General features: G+C 45.3%; 3 protein-coding genes across 7 annotated transcripts; 1 reads left to right on the top strand and 2 right to left on the bottom strand.

Annotated features, from left to right (window-relative positions):
- Positions 1 to 174: 174 nt before the first annotated feature.
- Positions 175 to 7,227, bottom strand: glipr1a (GLI pathogenesis-related 1a). 2 transcript variants are annotated; one of them, XM_084038437.1, is made up of 6 exons: positions 6,661 to 7,227; positions 2,185 to 2,433; positions 1,984 to 2,102; positions 1,351 to 1,436; positions 1,205 to 1,231; positions 175 to 1,110 (listed from the first exon to the last, which is right to left on the bottom strand). In XM_084038437.1, the coding sequence occupies exons 1-6, from the start codon at positions 6,829 to 6,831 to the stop codon at positions 977 to 979; spliced, it is 786 nt and encodes a 261-aa protein (XP_083894563.1). In that variant the 5' UTR covers positions 6,832 to 7,227; the 3' UTR covers positions 175 to 976. The 2 variants fall into 2 exon arrangements, with proteins under 2 accessions (XP_083894563.1, XP_083894564.1); XM_084038438.1 differs by lacking the exon at positions 1,205 to 1,231.
- A 143-nt stretch (positions 7,228 to 7,370) lies between these two features.
- On the bottom strand, positions 7,371 to 18,847 carry cmah (cytidine monophospho-N-acetylneuraminic acid hydroxylase). Of its 3 annotated transcripts, none has more exons than XM_084038432.1 (16): positions 18,632 to 18,847; positions 15,740 to 15,848; positions 14,866 to 15,076; positions 14,698 to 14,789; positions 13,872 to 13,981; positions 12,380 to 12,570; positions 11,929 to 12,009; positions 11,477 to 11,543; positions 11,306 to 11,387; positions 11,091 to 11,228; positions 10,226 to 10,361; positions 9,948 to 10,091; positions 9,676 to 9,850; positions 8,568 to 8,684; positions 7,805 to 7,920; positions 7,371 to 7,720 (listed from the first exon to the last, which is right to left on the bottom strand). In XM_084038432.1, exons 3-16 carry the CDS (start codon positions 15,069 to 15,071, stop codon positions 7,597 to 7,599), a joined length of 1,779 nt encoding a protein of 592 aa, XP_083894558.1. In that variant the 5' UTR covers positions 15,072 to 15,076; positions 15,740 to 15,848; positions 18,632 to 18,847; the 3' UTR covers positions 7,371 to 7,596. The 3 variants fall into 3 exon arrangements, with proteins under 3 accessions (XP_083894558.1, XP_083894559.1, XP_083894560.1); XM_084038433.1 differs by lacking the exon at positions 18,632 to 18,847 and adding an exon at positions 15,585 to 15,601 and having other exon boundaries at positions 15,740 to 15,822; XM_084038434.1 differs by lacking the exon at positions 15,740 to 15,848.
- A 3,907-nt stretch (positions 18,848 to 22,754) lies between these two features.
- On the top strand, positions 22,755 to 27,225 carry LOC311032531 (uncharacterized protein). Of its 2 annotated transcripts, none has more exons than XM_084039397.1 (6): positions 22,755 to 23,118; positions 24,162 to 24,376; positions 24,467 to 24,536; positions 24,645 to 24,735; positions 25,319 to 25,422; positions 26,249 to 27,225. In XM_084039397.1, the coding sequence occupies exons 1-6, from the start codon at positions 22,974 to 22,976 to the stop codon at positions 26,617 to 26,619; spliced, it is 996 nt and encodes a 331-aa protein (XP_083895523.1). In that variant the 5' UTR covers positions 22,755 to 22,973; the 3' UTR covers positions 26,620 to 27,225. The 2 variants fall into 2 exon arrangements, with proteins under 2 accessions (XP_083895523.1, XP_083895522.1); XM_084039396.1 differs by having other exon boundaries at positions 22,757 to 23,118; positions 24,159 to 24,376.
- Positions 27,226 to 27,613: the final 388 nt, after the last annotated feature.

Genomic DNA, 27,613 nt, shown 5'->3' with positions numbered 1-27,613 from the left:
TGAAATTAAAGGGTGGATTTTTAACAAGGTTTGCCTTTGTTCCTCTTTTTTCATCATGAAAACATTTGTACGGTTTTGGGAGACTTTAAAACACTTGTAGACTCAGGATTTAAGGTCCAGTTTGTCTCGAGTGCTTTTCTTTTTTAGAAGTTTATTATCAGATTTTTGACATTGATGTCTATTTGAGCTGTAAAAGCAACACTGACACATTATTGCTTCATAACGTTAATAAGGGGAACCGAATCTAACAGCTGTCTGTCTTACGTGCGTGCGACTGTGTGTGTGACTGTGTGTGTGTGTGACTGTGTGTGACTGTGTGTGTGACTGTAGGGGGAAAATTAAAACAGCTGAGAGGGGGGAGGGTCCAAATTTGCCACTTAATATATATATATATATATATATATATATATATATGTCGATATAAACAAGTTTGGTTCTGCTTACACCAGATGTTTGCCGTCGCTATGACAACAAGTGAAAACTACCGCTAGCATCTTAGCCCAACCGCCCGCTCAATAAACGGCCATCACATGACAATTTGGCCTCATATGAATAAAACCAACAATAAGCACCAACATCATCACCTTAAGGACCTTAACGAGGCGATGTCACACAATGTGATGGATTAATTGGAAAAATAAATGCCTGCATTCGTGGAAAGCTAGCTAGCATAAACGCTGGTTATTAGCATCATAATGAAGTGGCAAATTTGCCAGTATTTTCTCTGAATATTGCCCCCCTCAGCTCTTTTTTTTTAATTTATTTTTTTTACAGTGGCCGTAATACGCCGTCGTATATGAGTAATTCATGCCACTAAAAAATAATAAGTTGCCTCTCGCCATTGACTGCTGTGCATATTGTTTCCAAAATAAAGTCCCATGGTTATCCACCAGAAGGGGCGGGGCTTAGCATCTCTTGACCCAAAAAAACCCTGTAATTAACCGTGCGTCCTCTGAATACGTCCTTCAGAGTGTTTCTACTCGTAGCAGAAGACTTGGGGATAAAAGTGACGCACTACGTACGCCGTGATGAAGGTGAAGATGAGGCCGACGGGCCGGACCACCAGGATGGTCCCATAGTTGTTGCCGTAGTTCCGGTATGGTTTTTCGTCTAATGGAGTCGGAGACGGTAGTTTTAGACAAAACAAGTACTTTTTTTTAAGAAGTGTGTATTAAGTATTTTTAAACTATGTAGCATCACTTACTTATCGGTGAATCTCGTTCTTGGTTTCCTGTAGAGACGGGAATGACGTTGAATGTTTTTTAAAGATGGATTTACATTTATTTTTCGGATTTTTTTGATGACAGCCTTGAAATCAGAATATGAAGGATTGTTCGACCGAATACTCACGACAGAGATTCTCCACGCAGGTGCCGTTGCATTCAGAGCAGCCGGCCGCTCGGTGTTTATACGGTCGCCGTCTGTTCACGTTCCCCCTGCACGAGCAACCGCCATCAGTTCAATCCCACAATGCAACTCTTCATTCTGAACCCTCCCACGCTTATCTCAAACGGCTAACACGATACGTTCACAGTAAGCTTCCATAATTCAACGTTAACATTAAAGACAGAGTAGGTTGGAAAAAAACAGATTTTTGTACTTGGAACGCATCGTCGAACCAAATAAGTCCCGCCCCCTTTCGTTCAGACCTCAGACTTTTGACAGACAGGTCATCCAATTATTTTCTCCAAGTGTTTTTTATGTGTCAGAGCATTTAATGTATTCATTGCTATCGGTATGTTACGAGGATTTCAAGTAATATAAGAGTGTTTCTGAATAGACTCAGCGACCTTTAAGGAACAGATAGATGCTTCTGCTTTACTGTGCTGAGCTTTGGCGGCGGTGAATAATGCGTATGTAACCAGGGCTGAATCCTCAAACACCAGCAGAGAAAACAATTACACTCTTTTTGCAAACTATGGTCCAACACTTTTTGGAGCTCTACTTCTATAAAAGTAATCTCGGTAGACGTGTTGAACTTACGCTGGGCCGTAGTTGCACACGAAAACTACGCCTTCATTAGAACCAAACTTTGTCCTTTTGACACCGTTCGGGCACAGCTGGGCGGCACAGCCCACCTTGTAGCTGCTCGCCCACGCCACCTGCAGGCAGGGAAAGGGTTAGAGCAGTTGTTCATTTATCGTTAAAGTTTCCCAGAGAAAAGGTGCACACACCAACACACACCTGGGTGTAGTGGCCACAGACATCAGAGCAGGCGTTGCTGTCGTAGTCGTAGTGTTGTTTTTCATCCACCCAACTCTGAATGGCCGCCGCCGGGTCGAAGTGTGATGGCGGGTATCCCGTCCAGATGTTTTCTCCCAGCGACGAGAAGGCCGGGTGCAGGGGGGGGACGCCTTTAAGCTGTGTGTTGTGGTCAAACAGGCAGTTGCTCGCCCAAGCCTTGGCGATGACGGCCAAGCCCTCGTCCCACGTCTGAATGATGGAGAACATGACTCAGCTGTTTTTTTCAACGACCTTATGGGATATGACCTCCAACTACGTCCCGGTTGCTCGGGATAATCCACAAGTTGAACAAGTTGGTGTTGCATTTTTTTTATTTCTCTGTAATGTTTCACTGCCTCCTCCTTGAACCGACACCTTATCGTGGTGGAGGGGTTTGAGCACCTGAATGATCCTAGGAGCTATGTTGTCCGGGGCTTAATGCCCCTGGTAGGGTCTCCCAAGGCAAACAGGTCCTAGGTGACAGGTCAGACTAAGAGCGGTTCCAAACCCCTAATGAAAAAGCTAAAATCGAGGACGTTCACGTCGCCCGGATTGGCGTCACCGGGGCCCCACCCTGGAGCCAGGCCCGGGGTTGGGGCTCGCAGGCGAGCGCCTGGTGGCCGGGTCTGTGCCCACGGGACCCGGCCGGGCACAGCCCGAAAGAGCGACGTGGGCCCGCCCTCCTGTAGGCCCACCACCCGCAGGAGGGTTCAGAAGGGGCCGGTGCGGTGGGATTTGGGTGGCTGTCCTGGGCGGGTGCCCCGGCGACCCAATCCCCGGACGGTGACTCTAGCCATGGGGACATGGAATGTCACCTCACTGGGGGGTAAAGAGCCTGAGCTAGTGCGGGAGGTAGAGCGCTACCGGCTACAGGTAGTCGGGCTCACCTCCACGCACAGTCTGGGCTCTGGAACCCAACTCCTTGAGAGAGGCTGGACTCTCTTCTACTCTGGAGTTGCCCGCGGTGAAAGGCGCCGAGCAGGTGTGGGCTTGCTCATAGCCCCCCAGCTCGGCCGCCATGTGTTGGAGTTTTCCCCGGTGAACGAGAGGGTCGTTTCCCTGCGCCTTCGGGTCGGGGATAGGTCTCTCACTGTTGTTTCGGCCTATGGGCCAAACGGCAGTGCAGAGTACCCGGCCTTCTTGGAGTCCTTGGGAGGGGTACTTGAGAGTGCTCCAACCGGGGACTCCATTGTTTTACTGGGGGACTTCAACGCCCACGTGGGCAACGACAGTGTTACCTGGAGGGGCGTGATTGGGAGGAACGGCCTCCCCGATCAGAACCCGAGTGGGGTTCTGTTATTGGACTTCTGTGCTGGTCACGGTTTGTCCATAACGAACACCATGTTCAAACATAAGGGTGTCCATCAGTGCACATGGCACCAGGACACCCTAGGCCGGAGGTCAATGATCGACTTCGTGGTTGTGTCATCTGACCTCCGGCCGTATGTTTTGGACACTCGGGTGAAGAGAGGGGCTGAGCTGTCAACTGATCACCACCTGGTGGTGAGTTGGATCCGCTGGCAGGGGAGGAAGCTGGACAGACTTGGCAGACCTAAACGCGTTGTGAGGGTCTGCTGGGAACGTCTGGTGGAACCCTCTGTCAGGGAGGTCTTCAACTCCCACCTCCGGGAGAGCTATGACCAGATCCCGAGGGAGGCTGGGGACATTGAGTCCGAATGGACCTTGTTCTCTGCCTCCATTGTTGACGCGGCTGTTCGAAGCTGTGGCCGTAAGGTCTCCAGTGCCTGTCGTGGTGGCAATCCCCGAACCCGGTGGTGGACACCGGAAGTAAGGGATGCTGTCAAGCTGAAGAAGGAGTCTTACCGAACCTGGTTGGCTCGGGGGACTCCCGAGGCAGCTGACGGGTACCGGCAGGCCAAGCGTGCTGCAGCACGGGCGGTCGCTGAAGCAAAAGTTCGGGTCTGGGAAGAGTTCGGGGAGGCCATGGAGGAGGACTATCGGTCGGCCTCGAGGAAATTCTGGCAAACCATCCGGCGCCTTAGGAAGGGGAAGCAGCCCCCCACCAACACTGTTTACGGTGGAGGTGGGGAGCTGCTGACTTCGACTGGGGATATCGTCGGGCGGTGGAAGGAATACTTCGAGGATCTCCTCAACCCCACTGACACGTCTCCCATTGGGGAAGCAGAGGCTGGAGACTCAGAGGTTCATCCACCCATTACACGGGCTGAAGTCACCGAGGTAGTTAAGAAGCTCCCCGGTGGCAAGGCACCGGGGGTGGATGAGATCCACCCTGAGTACCTCAAGTCTCTGGATGTTGTGGGGCTGTCTTGGTTGACACGTCTCTGCAACATCGCGTGGCAGTCGGGGACAGTGCCTCTGGACTGGCAGACCGGGGTGGTGGTCCCTCTATTCAAAAAGGGGGACCGGAGGGTGTGTTCCAACTATCGGGGGATCACACTTCTCAGCCTCCCCGGGAAAGTCTATTCCAGGGTGCTGGAGAGGAGAATTAGGCCGATAGTCGAACCTCGGATTCAGGAGGAACAATGCGGTTTTCGTCCTGGCCGTGGAACACTGGACCAGCTCTATACCCTCCGCAGGGTGCTCGAGGGTTCATGGGAGTTTGCCCAACCAGTCCACATGTGTTTTGTGGACTTGGAGAAGGCATTCGACCGTGTCCCTCGTGGCATTCTGTGGGAGGTACTTCGGGAGTACGGGGTCGGGGGCCCTCTGCTAAGGGCTGTTCGGTCCCTGTATGACCGGAGCAGGAGCTTGGTTCGCATTGCCGGCAGTAAGTCAGACCTGTTCCAGGTGCATGTTGGACTCCGGCAGGGCTGCCCTTTGTCACCGGTCCTGTTCATTATTTTTATGGACAGGATTTCTAGGTGCAGCCGTGGGCCGGAGGGGATCTGGTTCGGGAGCCACTGGATTTCATCCCTGCTTTTTGCGGACGATGTGGTCTTGTTGGCTCCTTCGAGCCAGGACCTCCAGCATGTCCTGGGGCGGTTTGCAGCCGAGTGTGAAGCAGCCGGGATGAGGATTAGCACCTCCAAATCTGAGGCCATGGTTCTCGACCGGAAAAAGGTGGCTTGCTCCCTCCAGGTTGAGGGGGAGTTCCTGCCTCAAGTGGAGGAGTTTAAGTATCTTGGGGTCTTGTTCACGAGTGAGGGAAGGATGGAACGCGAGATTGACAGGCGGATCGGTGCAGCAGCTGCAGTAATGCGGTCGCTGTATCGGTCCGTCGTGGTAAAGAGAGAGCTAAGCCGAAAGGCGAAGCTCTCGGTTTACCGGTCAATCTACGTTCCTACCCTCACCTATGGTCATGAACTTTGGGTCATGACCGAAAGAATAAGATCCCGGATACAAGCGGCCGAAATGAGCTTCCTCCGTAGGGTGGCGGGGCGCTCCCTTAGAGATAGGGTGAGGAGCTCCGTCACACGGGGGGAGCTCGGAGTAGAGCCGCTGCTCCTCCACATCGAGAGGAGCCAGTTGAGGTGGCTCGGGCATCTGCATCGGATGCCCCCTGGACGCCTCCCTCGGGAGGTGTTCCAGGCATGCCCCACCGGGAGGAGACCCCGAGGAAGACCCAGGACACGCTGGAGTGACTATGTCACCCGGCTGGCCTGGGAACGCCTTGGGGTCCTCCCGGAGGAGCTAGGGGAAGTGTCCGGGGAGAGGGAAGTCTGGGCGTCCCTGCTCAGGCAGCTGCCCCCGCGACCCGGTACCGGATAAGCGGAAGAAAATGGATGGATGGATGGATGGATGTTTCACTGCATTAAGCATCGCAAACAAAAATTACCAGGTGGCCTGCTGTAGCTGCAGAGCTAACGGCTAACATGATAGCTCTCGTCAGTCACAATAGCTCACAGAGGCGTTAACATTTTCTCTCCACTGTGAGAATCAGGCTCGCTGGTATTTTGGGATTGGACAAAATTGAATTTGAAAAAATAAGTGAAGAGGGTTAAACGCCTTACGAGCTTTTACTAGCATGCTAGTCATTAGCTTGTTAGCACAGTCACGAATAGGATGATACGAATTATTCAAAAGAGTGACTTCTGTGTCATAACATCGTAAAGCACTTTATAAGAGGGTCGAATCAAACTTAATGTTGTCGTACAGCTCATAAGCTGAACTATTTTAGCTACAGCTCATAAGCTAAGCTAACTTAGCTTAGCAAAGATAGCTTCCTCTATTTTAAAGATCTTTTGTTGCTTTTGCAATTTTTTCAAGATGTGGCAAACAGTGTCAGAGTTCACTAAAGGTGAACCTTTGCCCAATAGACTCATGATTTACCCCGCAAAGTAGGCTACTTATGTCGTTGATAGTGCAGGGATTCAAACCTACAACCTTCCAGTCTCAAAGCTGCTACGGTATAATCCTAAAATAACACCTGAAGAATCTCTTCATGAGAAAGTGTTATTTTGTCCACCGGTGAGGTCATCAGTCAACGATGTGAGAACCGAGTCGGCGTTTTCCTACCATGTACAGCATGTCGCCTGCAGCCGGGCTGACGGAGGACCGGGCCCCGTTGTGGCCCCTCACACATTCCTCGATGAACTTCCCATCGGTTATCTCTGGCAGCAAGACCGAACGCCCCCACGAGACCAGAACAATCCCAGCCCACAATAACATCTTCACCGCGTTCGCCATGAACGCTGGGAAGAAGCCACAAACGATAAAAACCTGCCGCCTCAGGCGAAGACGGAGAAGCTGTGGTTTGTGAAACACTCATCATCTGTCAAACTGGAACAGGAAATTACACACCCGACAGCAACAGGATGTGTTTTTCACACCATGTGCAATGAACTTGTGACACCAGCGAGTGGTAAGAGACCTGTCAATCAGCAGGTAAGCCCCGAGTTATCTTCCCATTGCCACTAACTGTACTTACTTAAAACCAAGCCTGTTATTGGCAGGTAGTGTAGAATTAATAATAAATAATAGTTATTCGAAGGACTTACAAAGAGCTTTTTTATATTCAAAGAAGCTAATCGGCTTATTGCGTGTTGTCGTATTCTGTAATCAACCAATTGCAATTCTTAAAATGTAGAGGCTAAGTCCCGCCCCCTTCCTGTGTTTCCCACGACGGAAGACAAATTATTTTTTGATTAACACTATATGAGAATGTTGTTTTACAGACAATGATAAAGAGGACTCAAGACTTTGAGGGTTTAAGTGATTTTTATGAAATGATTGATTAAAAACCAGTTTGTAGTGAAATATGATGAAACATGCAAAAATCAGCGTTGTGGTCCTTTTAAAGGCAGATGGTTTTCGTAACTTGTGCGTTTGTAATCTCTTCATTCTGTTGCACTCTTCACTAATCAAAGTACAATCAATCAAAGGGAACTAATTCAATCCCCCAGATATCAATAATCTGTAATATATAGAAAAAAACTTGTCTTTCATCCATAACTAAACAATCGCTATTTGGCTGCAGTTGGGAAAGTCGAGCTCCTGGATGGAGGTCTCCTGCTGCAGGAACTGGTCCCAGTCTGGTCTGTGGACAGGAAGCCCCGTCTGGAAGTGGTTCCAGAACCTGGACAGGACGGGTTCAGGTTCAGAACATGTACAGAAACGTGGTTTGGAATCATGACATCATGATTGTGATGAGAGAGCGTACTTGTGGTGGTAGACGTCCGGGTCTCGGCTGATGCGGTTCTGGAAGCCGATGTACAGATCGTCCCAGAGACGCCCGTGCAGCACCGTCTGTCTCATCACCCCGATCCGGTTTTTAATCTTTAAAGAGGAGGCAAACCAAGAAAACATCAGGGTCACTGCTCCGCCAAGGCAACACGCCCCTCCCCTGACTCCTCCCCCTATCCCTGACTCCTCCCCCGACTCCTTGAAAGATGGCCACTAAGCATATTTCTCAAAATGTCAAATTATTCCTCCTCATTTTAGAAAAACTTGGAACATCTGATATGTATATAGCCTTTTTATATTATGTTCAATGTTATGAGCAGGTTCTAATTATCAGAACAATACGAACATTCTGGCTCCCTCGTGTGGCTCAAAGGTGTACTGCAGACATAAATGTTTAAGAAAGTGTGGAAGATGATTAATGGTGACTCCAAATAAAAATTCCTGCGACCCGGTCTCTGTAAAATGACAGAGAATTATACTTTGAGATTCTCAAGTACAGTTTTCTCTCATTTTAGACCGGGTTTGGACCCACAGGTGGTTTTTATTTGGAGCCACCATAAATCATCTTTACATCAATATCTGAAGTACAGCTTTGAGCCACACGAGGGAGCCAGATTGTTCTGAACCTGCTCGTAACATTGAACATTTAATATAAAAAGGCTGTTGTAGAATCTCAGACATCGGGAATGAACTGAATGTCTGATTTTTTAGTTCTATGATACTGCTGTGTGTTGGGTCACCTCTACGTAGGCGTGTTCCCTGTCCGGCCTCTTGACGGGGAACGACAGATCCGAAAAGTCCACCAAGTAGTCGCAGCCGTCGGTTAGCGGTTCGAAGTCGTCATTCGTCTCGATCACCTTGAATGTAAGACGTTGACATTTATATCCATCAAACAAGACGTACAAAGGCGACGGAGAGAAAGGTCAGCCTATAGGAATGCTATCCAGACACTTTTAGCTTGGAAGAAAACCAAAACCAGAGGCGATGAGGAAACAGAGTAGAGCGCTAGCTTTTAAAAACATCTCACAAATTCATGGTCCCAAGAGGATGAATCTTTATTGACCTCGTGACCCCCCGACTTTACGTCAAGTGTTAATTAGCGAATGCTAACACGCTAATATGCTAAAATATCAACACGCTGTTGTTAGCATTTAGCTCAAATCATCGCAATGCCAAAGTAAAAGCTCACAGAGTCAACAGCATTAATCTTGCAATATTTGCACTTTTAACTATAAACCAATAAAATATATGATAACTTTAACGATAATGCAAGCTTTATTTTGAACGTAATTGAGCTATGCTTGGGGAACATGTTTCGAAATCAGAGATCAATAGAGCGAGATCGATAGAGCGAGATCGATAGAGCGAGATCTGGCGTCGGTGAAGTTTAGGGGTCAAGAGAGGGCTGAGAGAAACGTATCAGGAAGTAAAGGATCATGGGAAATGAGGGGAGACAGAGGAAGTTAGTTGCAGTCAAAGCAGACCAGCACTCTTCCAGACCAGGACTCTTTCAGACCAGGACTCTTCCAGACCAGGAATCTTCCAGACCAGGACTCTTTCAGACCAGGACTCTTCCAGACCGGGACTCTTCCAGACCGGGACTCTTCCAGACCAGGACTCTTTCAGACCAGGACTCTTTCAGACCAGGACTCTTCCAGACCAGGACTCTTTCAGACCAGGACTCTTTCAGACCAGGACTCTTTCAGACCAGGACTCTTCCAGACCAGGACTCTGAAGCGCCCGAAAACAAAGAATAGTCTACAAAGAAAAAGCTGGAGCGAAAAGAAGCGCAAAGTGTCGGCGATGGAGGATCGGACAGATCGCAGATCGTTCGTCGAGTATATTTACCCGCACGACAAGGTTGTAGTCCTGGAAGTCGGCCCAGGTGTAATAAAACCGGATCCAGCTCTGGCGTTTAAATATCTCACTGCCGACGGCGGCGTTCACTTCGTCCACGTACAAGTCGAAATCCCAACTGTCCTTGTAGATTTTTGTGCCGGCCGGCGGATCGACGATGGCGGCGCTACGTTTTTTTTGGGCACGTGGCGAAGTTAAAGTTCACATAGTAAAATATTAACATTGATAATTTTTGCAGTACACACTGACACACACACACACACCTGTTGGTGGGGTCCCTCAGGGCGAGGCCGAGGTCCAGAACGGCTCCTGGCTTGGGAGTCCACGTCTTAATGTTCGGTGCCACCTTATTAATGAGCACACTGAGGTCCTCTGCACGGTTCTTAAAGTTGGTATCCCTTATGTATCTGCACACACACACACACACACACACACACAGTAGAGACAGACAAACACCAGTTACTGTTTATTCCTGATATTCGTTTTTTAAGATTAAATTGCAACTCGGCTGTTTGTTATCAGCTGACGTTGTATAAACTACCTGTCTGACGGATGAGCCTCCACAAAATAGCCAGCAAAGGGGCAGTAGATGGCCGGCTGCAGAGACTTCACCAGCAGGGATTTGTAGTTAAGCAGCTTCTTTCTTTCCGTCTTGATGAACCCGGCCTTCCAGGAATCTGTGAATATGTTTAGGTCAGCAGTTTCGTTACATAACAAACACACTGGTGTTCTGAGACTATAAATATATATATACACATATATATATATATATATATATATATATATATATATACCCATATACACTGAGAAGGTTTCATCCACCATGGCTGAAATAACCACTGTTGCTGCTTTGCTATAGGATGCACATCGGCTGGTTTACTACAGCGGTATGAACTCCAAATACATCATTTATTTGTGATTTAATTGCAATAAAAGGGATAAAAATGTTGCCGAAGTGACTGCATGATGATGACAGTTTGCTCGTAGTCTTGCAGACAGACCTAACACACCACGACTGGACTTTTATTTTTTTACAAACGCATTTTAAAACGCTGGGTTTCTGAATGGAGTTTGGTCCGGATGACGGAAAATTTTGTGTTTTTGTCGCATCCTGGCTGCCTGAGATCGCCCGCTGCTAATTTTGAGTTTTTGTATGCAGTAGCTTCGCGTTATGTAATGTGATGAAATCAAAAGCAACAGAACATGTATGATATAAAAAGGTGTTTAATGTCTGTATTGTTCCCTAAATAATGGAACTTTAAACCTTGTGCTTGTAAACTGAAGTTACAACTTGTTGGTTATTTTTTTGTGAGAAATTTTACATTTGGCTTTTATATTCTGTCCGTTCCTATCAAAGTTAAAATGAAAGTGGGGATAGTTCCCGACCCACTGAGGTCTCGTCTCACCGCTGTATTTCCCTCCGTAGAAGGCCATGGGGAATCCCGACGCACCCCCGGCAAAGTCACTCAACATTAAGTCCACGTTCTGTGGCAGCCTGCCCCCGTTGGGCCTGGTGCAGTCCACGGTGTTCAGGATCATGTGACCTGCGATTAAAAAACAACAACATTTGTAACAAGAGTCTGAAACTGGTATTTAAAATAAAAAACAGACGAAAAGCAACCTTTATATTCCACGATGAGGCAGGTGTCCATCTCGGGATGAACTCCGTCCATCAGGATCATGAATCTCAGGTGTTCGTCGATCTGATGGAGACCAATGAATGCTGCTGTTAGTGATGATTAGTGGTGGTGTAATGTTGCCGTTTGGCCAGATGTGGGCAGCAGTGAGTTACATTTTGCCAGACACCAAAGGGGACGACGTTGATGTTGGTCAGCTTGACTTTGCTCTGCTCCAGATACCTGTCGTATCAGGAGGGGAGAGAGAGAGTGTGAATGTTATATAAAACACACTTTAATGTATTCAAGCAGAGGTCTTAGAGACCCTCTTACACATCATATATACTGTTGTTTTCCTCATTAAACTGGCCCAATAATAATGTGTAGTGCAGCCTATAGTGCCGTGTATAACAGTGCTTTGTAATGATGTACAATGCTAAGCCATTAAAATAAGAATTGTTGACAGATTCATATATTTATAGAACATATTGTAATTCTATTTTGGACATATTTTACATTTTGGAAGAAAAATGGAATCATTTCGGGGGCCGACCCCCTGCTGTAAGTCTGCAGACCCCCACGTTGAAGATCTCTGCGTTAAACTGAGCTTTGTCACTTTTTTACGAACCAAAAGACGGGTCTGCTTGTGTCGCCGACGTAAATGGGGGCGTCCGGCCGCCTCTCCGACAACACTTCCAGAGTGGGGTAACTGGAATGAAAGATACATGACGGGTCAGATCCCCGGCAGGGTACATTTATTTAATATGAGTAAATTAGAGTGAGGAAGTCTTCATGCTCTGACGTCTTCTCTCTCGGCTCCGTTTTTCTTTTTGGCTCTAATACACCGTCGTAGTTTAACAACATATGCCGAAAAAAAGAAGAACTTCATATTTTTAACCAACCAGTTGAAACTAATAAAAGAAGCCGACCTCAACAAAAAGCCTCGGTCCTCTGATGCAAAGCAGAAATGCAAAACCGGACCAGTGTGCTCCCTCGTAAGGATGGGGGGTCAGACAAAGACCTGAACCAGCAGAACCTGCTCCCACAACTGTCCTGGTTTTTAGAGATGATGAGTTTACCTGAGGTGGTCGGAGTGCATGTGGCTGACGTAGATGAGGTCCGCCGCACACAACCTGTCCAGGGAGTCGGCGGGGGGTTCGTGGAGAAGCCACCAGCCTCGGGAGTACGCCGGACCCTTCAACCACGGGTCGCACATCAGCCGCCGCCGGCCCAGCTGCAGCTCCACGCAGGCGTGGGTCAAGTAGGTCACCTGGGCGGGAGGCGGAGCGTGAGGATGCATTAATCACGATAAAATCACACATATATATATATATGTATATATATGTATATATATACATATATATACACAAGAATATGCATTCCTTCTAATCTTGTTACGTGACATCATCATGTTTTCTTAGTAAATGACGAGGGATCTCATGAGCTTCACTCATCGTTGTCATGGATACCGACAGGTATATGGAATAGGTATAATATAGGAGTTGTTTCTCTCTCTCTCTCTCTTTCTTTGTTTCTCCACGAGAGAGGTTTGAATCCCGATTCTCACGACCGGCTTCGGGATGTGAGATCAGATCATGGTCAGTTTGTTTGGCGTGACACGAAGCGGGGGATGAATCCCACTCGAACCATGTGACACGCCCGCCTCCCTCAGAGAGGCTTCGAGTTCCTCCACCCGAGATCATAGCTGCTGGGTGTTACCTGTCACACCTGTGGTCTCGCCTCATGTAAGACAATTAGAGGCACCTCGTTAGTCGTGAAACATACATGAGACGGGTTAGTTGTAAGTTAGCTTGTATATTTGTTTGTTTTGTGGTTTTCTTATGGATAATAATATTGCATATTTTACTAATTCCACTAATGTTTTAAAGAGGTCTTCAACATGTTCAGGTCAATGACCCCCGAGGCTGATAGAGCAGACCCCCTATTACATATCCTATATAATAGTGTTCCTTATTAAACAATAATAATGTGTAGCGAGCCTATAATTCCTAGTATAACAGGACTTTGTAATGAAGGATGGATACAGTGCTAAGCCATTAGAATAATAATGTTAACAGATTCATATTTTAATCCTCACAATTTCGAACATAATATTAAACAAACAGATAGATTTATATTTGCTTATTATAGGTTGTATTCATGTTACGGTGTACTTTTGGACATATTTAAATTTGTGTTTGTTTGGGATCAAATCATTTCGGCGACCCCCTGCAGTAACTCTGTGGACCCTCTAGGGGTCCCAGACCCCCTGTTGAAGACCTCTGTACTAAAAGAATACCTTGGTTGTTATGATGGATATATTATAAAGGATAGACTCTTCTGAAACCAAGTAGTGTGTAGAGTTGATGATGATGATGATGATGTGTTTGTTGGACATTGAAATCTCCAAACACACACACACTCTCTCACGCACACACACACACACACACATGACACCCCCAAACCATGAACCATGTATGTGTGACTCTCTCGATAGTCTTAAAGGGCGGGGGTAAATGTCTTCACAGGATAAATATACATCAAACTGTCGGCGTTACCATAGATACGTACTTTCACTTCCCCTTCCTGCAGCTCCGCGGGCTCCCGGGGGTCAACCAGCCAGGGGTCGACGGGGCTCAGCTCCACCAGCCGGACCCCCCCGTCATCCAGAACCTCCACCTCTGATAAAACATTACAGGTTCATTTTTATTTGTTTCCACGCTCAGCTTAACGCTCGTTGAGCTTCACATTTACAGAATTAAGTTATTTCCCACTTCCTTGTTCTGTTGAAGAGGCTCAGAGTCCAGTCAGCACGATACGGAGGAACTTCTATCACTTCAAATAAAAAATGAATAAGCGATATTTTTGGCCAGACGTCGGATTCGCTGAAATGTTAAAGACTAAAACAGTTTGTTTGACTAACATGAGACTTTAATGAGATGTTTAGTCGTCTAAACTCAAACAGGATGTTGTTGACTAAATATAAAACATATTAAACACGGGACAGAACCCTCTTTTAGCCGTTGCTATGACAACAAGTGCAAGCTAACGCTAGCATCTTACCCCAACCGCCCCGATCAATAATAAACACCCATAAGATTTGAACACATACAACTAAAACCAACAATAACCATCATCAACATCATCACCCTAAGGACCTTAACGAGGCGATGTGAAAATAATGCGTACATTCATGGGAAGTTAGCTAGCGTAAATGCCGGGTTGTTAGCATCGTAGTAAACCTGCAAATCTGCTACTTTAGAAACTCGCAAATTTGAGACTTTTTTTCTTGGAATATTGCCCCCCTAAGTTTTCTTTTTAATCCCTCTGAGGCAAATGTTAAATGTTATCGCCTCCCCACAGACTGAAAGGAAGTGGAAGGCGGACGTGAACGTACCGAGCTCGTCCTGCAGGAAGCTGTCCGGCGGGTTCACGTATTTCATCGTGGCCACGTTTAACTTCCAGGTGTGCTTGGTGCATTTCACGGTGCTGTGTGAACGGAGGGGTCATCAGTATCGGGAACACTCAACGGAATAACCATTTGGGCGCGAGATGGCGAGCTCACCTGCCGTCCAGGTCCTCCATGTCTCTGACGAACAGCCCCCCCTGGTGTTTGCACTGGTTCTTGCAGGCTCGGAGGCCGTCCTTGGTCTTGTACACGATGTAACATTTGCCGTCCTCGCGGTTCTTCTTGAAGTTGATTCCATCGCTGAGTGAGCCGGCGGCTTCAGCGTCCAGCGACAGCAGCACCTTGGCCGTTTGAGACGTCATTTCACCTTAACGTCGGACACAAATTCAACGTCTCAGTCAGAAAATCCTCCCTTTAGGAAAAAAAAAATGAGCAAGTTCTTTGAATTTGTCAAAATCTGGATACAATTTATAAAAATCTGGGATTTCACCAACATAAGGGTTTGTATAACATACACATTTCTCTTATTTTCTTATTTTTTTATTTATATAGTAGAATGCTCATTAGCAGCCGGCTTTAAAACATTTCAAATGAGATGGAATGTGGATCTAATTCATTTTATTTTTTGCGGAGACTGATTTATATGATTTAGAAAAAGGGTCTGATAATAAATATTTGGAAAGATAAACTGAATATTTAAAGAAACTGCATTCAATTTGAAAGTTATGTAGGATGTGTAAGAAATGAATACATTTATTTTTGAATTTTTTAAGAAATAAGTTTTGAGCAGCTAAAAGATGCCTCGCCATTCGATCCGGGTTCTCCGGTTTCAGGTCCGGCCGGTTATCCGGTTTCACACTCGGGTGTTACTTCACCTCTTGATCTTGTGACTCTGAACAGACGGTAGGTGTGAGTGTGAGCAGTGACACCGACACACACACACACACACACACCGGTGTAGGTTAATGAATAAACCGCACACATCAAACATTCCATCGAGATGCATCAAAAGCTCTCGAAGGGAACTTACCAGCTGAGATCCCGGTCCGTGACGATGACGGCGATGTTGATGCAGATGTGCAAGTGATCCACGACGAGGAAGTCACAGGTGTTTCTGGACGGTCTCTGGTCCTCCGACACTGTTGTGGAAAATGAATCCGTCCAATCAAGAACAACAACCAGGATCAGCTTATTCTCCGAGGTTTATTGGACAAAGTATTTTCTGCAGACAGAAATAGTTTGCGCCTCCCTTCTGATGCAAAGGTTCAGAGACAGCAGGAACGACCCTGAGTCTAACAGGAATCTCTCTTTTAAGGGGGAGGAATCATAGCGTAGACAAAAGACAGGTCATGGTCTATCTTACGACAGCTGGGATCGGCTGCAGCCCCCCCGCGACCCTGAATACAGGATAAGCGGTAGACGATGGATGGATGGATTGGATGTCCTATCTTACAAAGACAAGATGTACACAGATGTCCTCCCATTATCTCATGTTGTGGCACTCATGCTCAAATCACCTATACGCACAAACGGGAAATAATTTTAGTCGTAGGATAACAGTGAAAAAGGAAATGCGGATCAACGTCTGACCTATAAATTACAAACATCCAATCTTCCCATCACAGTTTCAACAGTTTATGTTCACTAGAAAGGTCATTGGTGGGGCGTGGTCTTGGCCATGCAACGGTTTGGTTTATTGTTGTGGAAAGGAATCTGTCCAATAAAGATCAACAACCAGGATCATTTTTTTCTCCAAGGTTTATTCAGCAAAATATTTTCATCTGCAGACAGAAATAGTTCACCCCTGCCTTCTGATGCAAAAGTTCAGAGTCAGCAGGAACGACCCTGAGTCTCATACTGTAGACAAAAGACGGGTCGTGTCCTGTCTTACAAAGACCAGATGTACAGAACACAGATGTCAAAATGTCCTCTGAAATTATGTGGCACTCATGCTTATATCACCTAAACGCACAAACAGGCGATCACTTTAGTCGTAGGATGACGGTGAACAAGAGGAGATGTAGATCAACGTCTGGCCGGACAGAGATTCTGATCATAAACTACAAACATCCAAAATTCACATCACACCTCTACTGGAAGGATGCAGAACCTCAGGACAGGATGAGACCAGGTCTGGATGAGACCAGGTCTGGATTAGACCAGGTCTGGATGAGACCAGGTCTGCATGCAAACAGGTCTGGATTAGATCAGGTCTGGATGCAACCAGGTCTGGATGAGACCAGGTCTGCATGCAAACAGGTCTGGATTAGATCAGGTCTGGATGAGACCAGGTCTGCATGCAAACAGGTCTGGATTAGATCAGGTCTGGATGAGACCAGGTCTGCATGCAAACAGGTCTGGATGAGACCAGGTCTGCATGCAATCAGGTCTGGATGCAACCAGGTCTGGATGAGACCAGGTCTGGATGCAACCAGGTCTGGATGAGACCAGGTCTGCATGCAATCAGGTCTGGATGCAACCAGGTCTGGATGAGACCAGGTCTGGATGCAACCAGGTCTGCATGCAAACAGGTCTGGATTAGATCAGGTCTGGATGCAACCAGGTCTGGATGCAACCAGGTCTGGATGAGACCAGGTCTGCATGCAAACAGGTCTGGATGAGACCAGGTCTGCATGCAAACAGGTCTGGATTAGATCAGGTCTGGATAGGAATTTCTTTGAATTTGTCAAAATCTGGATACATTCCCAAACATAAGGGTTTGTCTGCCCACCCAAAAAAAGTAACCGGCTTTAAAACATTTCAAATGAGATGTAATGTGGATCATTTCATTTTATTTTTTGTGAAGAGTGATTTATATGATTTAGAAAAATGTTCTGATAATAAATATTTGGAAAGATAAACCGAATTTTTAAAGAAACTGCATTAAATTTTAAATTTGTGTAGGATGTGTGAGAATTAGTGCTGTCAATCGATTAAAAGAAATTAACTAATTAATCGCACAATTTGCCGCAATTAATCGCTTTCTTTCTTCTTAAGAATAAAGTATGTTATAATGGATATTTAAATGTGAAATGATGGAATTTATGTAGAATTAACACAAAGGAAGTATTTAAATTCAAATACTTTTGTTAAATAGCAGCTTTTTTTAACTTTAAGATTCTCTCATGTGAACTACAGATTTCCAAAGAAACCATCAAGGCCATCAAAATGAACTGTCAGCTTGAAAAAGGCATATTTCTTATATGCACTAACAGAACATTTCAAAAAGGTCCACAATAGAACATGCAAATATGGAAAAAAGAACAAGGGAATATTCTGCTGTGAAGTCAGAATGATAAATCCTTTTCACTCCAACAACAAGTCAGCTTAGTCCTCCTTTACATTCAGCCCGTTACTGAGACAGACCAGTCAGAGGAAGCAGCACGCGCCACATCTCGTGTTTCTCACGCAGACAAATTACCGGAATAATTAAAAAAACTGCTCGCTTTAATTTCGCTAAAAAAAATGCGTTAAATATTTCATAATTAAAGCAAAGATTAACGCGTTAATTTTGACAGCACTAGTAAGAATTAATACATATTAATATATAATATATATTTTTAATAAATAAGTGTTGAGCAGCTTAAAGATGCCTCGCCCATTCGATCCGGGTTCTCCGGTTTCACACTCGGGTGTTACTCAATCAATCAATCAATCAATCAATCAATCAATCAAACTTTATTTGTAGCACTTTTCGTACACAGGGGGTGCAGCACAAAGTGCTTTACGCAAGAAAGATAAACCAATAAAGAAAACCCCTCCTCCACACATCAAACACAACGTCTAAATCCTCCCCATCCACCTCTGAATTCAGGTTTGACCTCAGTCTACTTCTGCAAAGACACGATGTTATAGAAAAGCGTGAAATCATGCAGCATCATCTGACCATCGAGATGCACCAAAACCTCTAGAAGGGACTTACCAGGACGTCACAGGTGTTTCTGGACTGTCTCTGGTCCTCCGACACCTCTGCTGGAAGGACGCAGAACCTCTGGAGAGGATGAGACCAGGTCCGGCTTAGATCACGTCTGCATGCGAACAGGTCTGGACTAGATCTTCCAGTTATCCACCTTAAGTCACTCGGAGGTCAGCGGTCACACAAAGCTGGTTATCAACTCGTTAAATCAACCCAGAGTTTCACTTTCCAGCGATGAGCGCGTGAAAGAGGCGGGGTTTGCAAATATTTGACCAATCTCAAACATGGATCCGTCTACACCAGCGGAGCGGCATATTTCACGTACGAGGAGCGAACCCTGAAATATGAAGTTAAACATGTAATACAGGTAAAAGGCAACAGTTTCATCTGCAACATGCAGGAAGGACAGCTGGCAAAAACTCACCTCTCTTCTATATCATGTCATCCCTCTCTCTCGCCCTTTTAACCCTCACTGTCCTCCCGCAATAAAACAATATCACTTTGTAAATGATGAATGTGTTGCTTGGATGTATTCTTATAACGTGGTTTATGACAATATCAGCCTCATTCTTTCAGCTGCAATCCCGGCGGTGTAAAACGGACTTGGGAGCAAATCAAATAAATATAAAAACATAATTCAAAGTGGTCAGCAGGCTGTACTCTGACACAGATAGGCTACGTCATGCCCTCTGATGATAATCTATATCTCTCATATAAAACATCACCAGGGAAAGAAAAAGGGTTTTGCCGGTCTCTGAACTCTAGTTCTCCTAAGAGACCCGATCCACGATCCACCGAGCTGCTTCTTTTTTATCCGCGCACCAAGACAGCTGATTGGTCAGTAGGAGGTGTGTTTCTCCACGTTGATCTCTTATCAGGAACGGAACATAACCTGCTCCGGAGCAGCGTCAGTTACCATGGTGATGTACACCGATAAGAAGTGAACCAGCGTCGTAGGACGGTAACCCAGAGTTAACGCTTAAATGACCTCGCTAAACCCAAATCCTGCTTCCTAGTACAGGCCCCAGGTCCGGATTAGACCAGGTCTGTATTAGACCAGGTCTGGATGCGACCAGGTCTGGATGAGACGTGATCTTTCTCTATTTCTATTGTATTTATTTATTTTAAATGTTGTATTGTTGTGTTTGTTTACAACACATGGCCAAAATCGTGTTGTATATAAAGTACATTATCAGCATATTCTAATTATGTCATACATCTCAAAAATTCAGACATCCCCTTTCCCGGTGATGTAGTTTTTTTCCAAAAGTTGCCCGATAAGTAAGGGATCATGCCAGACGAGGTGGCTTCGCGGAAGCAACCGTCCGACGCGCCTCCGCGTCGTCCATTCATTTCTGTTAATGGACACCTCGAAGGGCATTATCCCGCTTATACCATGGTCACCTACGAAAGAAAGAAATATTTAATCAATTAATAATACTTTAATGTGTTTTAGAGTTAAAATCGTAAGGTTTTTTTTATCTTTACAAGTCGAGCGGACTATTTAATATCTCCCGTATGCAGGCGTTGCCAAGCAACGTGGCTATAGCGACCCGACCGCGGCGGCAGCAGTTGATCAGTAATGGGAAGTTAGATGATGGCTTAACCTTACGTTACGTGATACAAAGTATCATTTCAGAAGGCCAGTGCACGACTTACCGCGTGTGTGTGTCCATTTACATTTACATTTACATTTACATTTACATTTACATTTACATTTACATTTACATTTAGGTCATTTAGCAGACGCTTTTGTCCAAAGCGACTTACAATAAGTACATTTGTCAAAAGAAGGAAACAAGGAAACCACAACGAATCATTGCTGATAAAGTAAGAGCTAAAAATAGAACAAGTGTTAGGTCCTCATCTGAGTAAACTAGTAGTTCAAGAGCAACAGTGCTACGATCAGAGTGCTATAGGTAAGTTTTTTTTTGGGGGGGGTGTTAGTGGGTCATGCTAGTCGAGGTGAAGTCTGAACAGGTGAGTCTTGAGCCTTTTTCGGAAGATGGCAAATGACTCTGCTGTCCTGACATTAGTCGGGAGTTCGTTCCACCACTGAGGACCAGAACAGAGAAGAGTCTGGACTTTGCTGAGCGACATTTGTTTGATTTCAGCGATGGTGGTACCAGCCGGCCAGCTGAAGTAGAGGAGCGAAGTGCTCGCTTCGGGGCATGAGGTTTGACCAGTGTTTGAAGGTAGATGGGTGCCGTTCCATTGATGGCCCTGAAGGCCAGTGTCATCGTCTTGAATTGGATGCGTGCTGCAACAGGGAGCCAGTGGAGGTCACGGAGGAGGGGGGTCACGTGGGAGAATTTGGGTAGATTGAAGATCAGGCGTGCTGCAGCGTTCTGGATACGCTGCAATGGTTTATTCGCAGAGGCCGGGAGTCCGGCCAGGAGAGAGTTGCAGTAGTCAAGGCGGGAGATGACCAGTGCTTGGACCAGGAGTTGCGTTGCGTCCTTTGTGAGGAGGGTCCGAATCCTGCGGATGTTGTAGAGGGCAAATCTGCAGGATCGGGCCACAGCAGTGATGTTGGGGGTGCAGGATAGTTGGTCATCGAGGATTACACCCAGGTTCCTCGCAGTTGACGACGGCAATACTGTGATGCCCTCGACAGTGACCGACAGGTCCATGCGAGGGCAGTCTTTCCCTGGGATGAAGAGGAGTTCGGTTTTATTCAGGTTAAGCTTGAGGTGATGTGCAGTTGTCCAGACAGAGATGTCAGCCAGACAGTCCGAGATGCGAGTTGCAATGTGGGTGTCAGAGGACGGGGGAAAAGAGAGGAACAGCTGGGTGTCATCTGCGTAGCAATGGTAGGAGAATCCATGCGATGTGATAACAGAACCTAGTGATCTGGTGTATAGTGAGAACAGAAGCGGTCCTAATACTGAGCCTTGAGGGACACCCGTGTCCAGAGGATGATGCGAAACTTTGTTTCAAAGAATCGAAGTTCACAGATAGTTTCCTAAATCGTTTTTATGATATGAGCCAGCGCAATAATTTAGAACTGTCATCAGGCAATTTGACGGAACGTCTTTCCTAGGTGTACATTAACACTTTTTAACCTACACCCTCCAGCCAATCAGAATCGAGTATTCACCCAGACCATGGTATAAAGATTATTATTTTTAAATTGAATGATACATATATATATATATATATATATAAATATATATATATACGCACATATTTAAAATAATAAAAAAGTACACCGTATATTTATACAGTAAACCTGAACTGATGCTTGTCTTTGCATCGGCACGAAATGAGTCAGGGTTCAAACAGAAATGTAATGCATCTCTGAAGCCGGCAGGGGGCAGTCGCGTTCCTTCCTTGGTGTGTTACTACCAGAGAACACCTCGAACGAGGAGTCCCGGATGTGTGGCTACGTAGCATTCAAAATAAAAGCACAGAACTCTTAATTTTTTCTATCACACCCCCTAAAAACACTTATTGGCGATATAATGAAGTTCAGAATATAATTATTGTGAAGTTTCAGGTTGTATAGCAAAAGCAGCATTTAAATGGGGTACGGTTAATTTGAATGCTGTGTGATTTGTTGTTGCTATTCAAATCACCCAGCGAGCACATCAACATACACCACCGAGTTTGCAAAACAAATCAGGACAAGCCTTCAAAGTCAGCTGGACTAAACCAAAGAGAAATGTAGATGAAAAGAGCAGATGTTCCAGCTCCTTCAATGCTGACCCATATTCCTGAAAACAGGATCGTATGCCACAGTAGTTTTGTGTCTTTTTCTTTTCTTTTCTTTTTTGTTATGATACAGGGAAAAAAAACCATCACTAAATTACACCAAAAACATCAACGATTTCTTTGTGCAGACTTTCTGGAGGCTCAGCAGGTTGCCTGGCAACTTGACAGCACAAGCAATCATACTTAGCCGCAGTGCAAACTAAATTTTTGAAAAGCAGAATTAAAAGCACAGGACTCACGATAAAAATAAAGTAAAATAAAATGAAATATAAAGTAAAAAATACAAATAAGCATACATTGTACAGGATACATCTTTAGTAGTTTAAAAAGTGCTATATAAAACCTGTGAATTATCATTATTATTATTTATTTTTAATCCAGTGACAGGCCGTTTCATTCTCCCAGTTGACGCTTTTATTCTGAAAGCGCCCTCCCCGGAAGTCCTGTTGCTGTTATCGCAGCTGATCAGAGCGCAGCTGTTTAGCGCAGAACAGCCCGTTTTTAAGGTCTCGATCTCCGCGTTGCTGTTCATTGTGTGTCAGCCTCACGGCTCCGCGTCTCCCGAGCTACGTCATTTTAGCGGTTTAGCCGTGTTCGTGTGTGTGTGCGCGTGCGTGTGTGTTTTCACGGGAGGATGGTTTTGTCTTCATCACAACAAGTCGCGCTGGCGTTCACGGGCGTGCTCTTCACGTTCGTCGTGCTGCCGAGGATGTTCGGGGTCGGCGGCGGCGGCACCGGGGGCAAGGAGACCCGGTTTGACCCCCGCTACGCCAGGAAAGGTAGGGGTGGTTTATTTATTTATTTTTGGCACCAAAAACGTGCGATCGTGCACTAACGTCCATTAAAGTCCGTCTCTTAAAGGTACAGTACGCTGTTAAACACAAGCCGCACTGTGGTGTAGGTCAGGTAAGTCGGTGTCCTTAAACTCTTTTCTTTTTTCTTTTTTAATTCCCACATAAAAAAACATAAGATCTGCCGTGGTGCGTTCAGGAGCCGTCCGTAGGAGGGCTCGACTGATGTGGCTTATTCAGGGCCGATAGCGATAATTTCTAATCTAGGAGAGCGATAATCGATATTTTGAAACCGATAAATGAAATACATATTTTTTTATTTTAAATTTAAAAAAATGTCAAAAGGTGTCCATATTTAGAATAACATTGTTGAAATTCCTTAAAGTGTATGTTTGAGTCGAACTAAAAATTAAATATATAATAGTTCCCTTAAGTTTTATAAAGTTAAAATAAATCAAGTAAAAGACCAGAGCCCTGGTGACTGCAGCTCACATCGGAGCCAAAGTACCGCATTTAAAAAATTTAATTATTTTATCGGCAAACCCAACCGTTATGAATCATTAAAAATGACGACTATCGGCGCTGAATCATGTTGCGATGATGTCAAACTCACCGGGACGACGCTAATATCAAAGGGGACAAACTATATCAGTCATTGGCGTTGGATAAGACAACAAAACTGATAAGTGTTAAAAGTGCCTTAAAGTTGCATTCTTTCTAATGGCCAGCAGGGGGAGAGAAACAAATCTTATTGTCTATGAGAAAGTAGTCCTACTTCTCTCTTGATTTATTATCTCTGTAAACATTCCAAACATGAGTTTATGGTCTTCAATCCAGCGTGAATCAGACTTCTTCTTTCTCGTAACCAGAGGAGTCGCCCCCTGATGGCCAGCAGAGAGAATGCAAGCTTAAGTAGCTTCAGCTTTGGCTTCACTTTGAAAGACCGGAGCTCAGGACACAGTCAAACCTATTTTTTCTTTTTTTTTCTTTCACCATCTGACCTCTGACCCCCCCTCGTCTTCTTGCAGCAGCATCAGGTCCGGGCACCGTGAGGGGTCAGCCCATGGCCGCCAACGCCCCCGGTGCCCCTCAGACCCACGAGAACATGCAGCAGATGAAGAAGCTGATGGAGCAAGAGCTGAAGAGCGACAAGTTCAAACCCGGCAGCAACAAGGGCTACGTGTTCACGCTGATGCCCCTCTACGCCATCGGGGTCGGCGTGTTCGCCGCCTACAAGTTCTTGAAGGTAACGTCATCGAGATGAATCACAACGCACGGGGGGGAAAAGTCCAAAGATCCATATATATATCGTTTATATCTTCTTTTCAACTGGCAGATCAAGTCTGCGGACGAGCAGGCGCAGAAGGACAAATTTGCAAAAGGAGCCAAAAAATCAGTGGAGGCAGGTGTGTAATCGCGTGCTCTTGGACGTTTTGTAACGTGTTTTTGGTTACTGGGATGTGATATCGGGGTTTCTATTCCCTCCGTGTGTGTGTTTGTGTGTTTGTGTGCAGAGAACCAGTTAAATGAGCTGGAACAAAGGTTGGCGCAGACGGAGAGAATGCTCAACTCCATCCTCACGCAGCTGGACCCGCTCACCAACTGGTGAGTGATGAGTTCATGTGCTTCGGCTGCGTCGGGAGAAACCCGATCCCCTACTTAACTGGCCTCTACTCTCGCTTTTCCTGCAGCATTAATAAAGTCACTGAGACGATTTGTCGTAATTTAAGTTCCCCGGGTAAACAGAGATACCGTGTAAATACTGAGGGCTTTTATTGTGGAAGGTAATAACGAAAAGGAGTGATGTGTATCAATGTCAACGTGGAGGCAATAAGATTTAATTAAACATGTTATTAAAAAGAAATATATTCATGTTGACAACGGTTGGTAAAGTCATATACATTAAGCGTCTTTGTGTTCAGAAAGTATAGAAATTACATGTATAATAATAATAATAATAATAATAATAATTATTATTATCATATCGTATGGGCTTTAAATAATTAATGTTTATTTTAAAGTGTATCAGCCAGGGTCATCTGTTTGGGCGTCTGAGATTGTAGAAAAACCGTCCTCCATTTAAATTAGAGAATCGCACAGAAAGGATATAATTTTATTTATTTATTTATTGTAGTTTTATTTATAGTTTTTTTTAGTCTGTCTGGTGTGTTTTCCCTTGTCTCCTCAGTGTGAAGTCGGTGGCTCAGGACCAGAAGAACGAGATCATGTCTCAACTCCAGACCATCCGGCACCTGATGAAGAAGCGAGGGATGGACTGTCCGCCGCTGAACGGTGGGCTGATCTACTCAGGAATCAACTTAACACTGAGTCACAATCCTTTTAATCACTATGTCAGCATGACGGATATCTTTGTTGTGACCAAACCGCCATTTGAACTTCAACTTGAGCGGCGACATCGAAACACGAGTTTTGCATCTGATTTTACTTTTATGAATGAGGTCGAAGTATAATTTGCAAAAAAGGTGCAACCTCCCATTAACTTTATTTTCTTACATTAAGTTTTGAGTAATATTGATAAATTAAAATATTTCAGTACAAAATATATATTTTGATGAACAGTGACATACAGTAGAAGCCTATTGATACTTCAAGATGTTTATACAAAGCAGATATCATGGAAACATCCTAAATATTTATAGAACATAATATAATATATATTCATATATATAACACTTTTTTTGCTTCTCCCATGTTTTTCTATGCAAATTTCTTTCACATTTCTCTGCTATTCCTTATTCCCACTGTGCCTTTTTTTAATTTATATTTGTTTTTATTAAGTTTATGTATGATTTACTTTTAGGAAGTAAGACAAAAAGACTCCCATTGTCAAAAACAGTCATTTTACTCCACAGAACAGTTTATCGCTGCGTTGGTCGAACCTCAAAGTCACGTAACACAAATAAAGTAATTGATCGAGGCAGCAGTAGACCAGCAACTCCCGTGTAGTTCAGGGTTATAATTGCTTTTGTTTTTGTCAATGGAGGCTGGCGGCGTTGAGGGGATGCTTTTTCTCCGTGTTTCTCCAAACGTATACCTTCATCCATACACCGACTGTGGAATCCAGTATGTCATACCTCTACGTCCCTGTGTCTTTCAGAGGCGTCCTGCGAGCGTAATCTGGACGACCTCATCGAGTCGCTCGGTGCCAACGACGCCTCGGCGCCAGAAGCTTCTGCGGCGGACGAGCAGAGCTCTCAAGGGACGGCGGAGGCCTTTGAGAAGGTCTATCAACGGCATCTGGAAGGCGCGACGGAAGATGAGGAGATGAAGGAGCTCGTCACCGAGGAGTCAGACGGGGAAGCGGAGGAGGAGGGGAATGAGGAGGAGGAGGAGGATGAAGAGGAGGAGGAGGAGGAGGAGGCCTCTGAGCTCATGCCTTCACTAGAGAAACCCTACGGGTTGAATATCGAGGAGGTCGGAGCGGAGCAGCCAGCGTCCGGCCTCCGGCGACGCAACCGGCCGGACTGAACCGCGCTGCACAGGAAACATGACGGATTATTATGAAATATTTATAACCTGAAAGGCTTTCATTCCAAAGAAAGGCGGTCTACATATTCAACCAAGACGTGTCCCGATGCATTATAACCCTCTCCAACAGCAAACACTTAGGGCTCTACTTTACTCCTGTTGCACTCACAAGGACCGAGCTCGGCGGGTTCTCTCAACGTTGGTGGAGAGACTCTCCCATAGAAGGCTGTGTTCCATGTATGCCACGTTTCCACTGACCGACACAGTTCTACTCACTCCCAGGTCCTTTTTGTTTGGCTTTTCTTCAGGAAAGTCGTGTACAGAACCCAGTACTTTGGTTGGTCGAGGTTCCAAGCGAGCCAAACCGATGCCACTTTTTAAATAGACAAATAAAACGCATTGACAAAGAGCCGTGACACTGTCTGCTAGTGGTGGGAATCATCAGTCACCTCACCATCCGATTATTCAACGGTTCACGATGCATCTCTATTTTAGATTTAAATATGATTCAAATCTTTCCTTCAAAGCTTTCAAACCATTTGTATGATACAGTTGATGTGCTACATTTCTTATAATAAAATGTGGAAAGATCCCCCCCCCCCAAAATGTTTTTATTAATTAATTAATATAAATTATAGACTTTACTGCATCAACGCAAAATGGTTCAACAAGGCATCGCGATGCATCATAGAATCGATTGTTCCTCCCGCCTCTTAACTGTTCACGCAAAAAAAAAGTTGGTCATCTTTTCAAGTAAAGGTGTAAAGTAAAGTACCGATGTTCCTCTGTTTGGTTGTGTCCCGTTGCTATGGCGATCAGCTGAAGATTTGATTGCAGTGTGAAAACGAAATTGATTAAAAAAAAAAATGTTAAAAAAGGACCCGGCACCAGAAGTGAGTCGAGCCCAGACTGAGCCACGCCGTGGAAATGAGCCTGTTGCTTTTTAAAAGTTAGCGATGAACATCTTAAAATAAAATAAAGTAAAAAATGACTT

Source organism: Eutrigla gurnardus (assembly GCF_963514095.1).
Source record: "Eutrigla gurnardus genome assembly, chromosome: 21".
Classification (NCBI taxonomy): domain Eukaryota; kingdom Metazoa; phylum Chordata; class Actinopteri; order Perciformes; family Triglidae; genus Eutrigla; species Eutrigla gurnardus.
The sequence above is the reverse complement of the archived record's forward strand: the minus strand, read 5'-3'. Positions and strand labels throughout refer to the sequence as shown.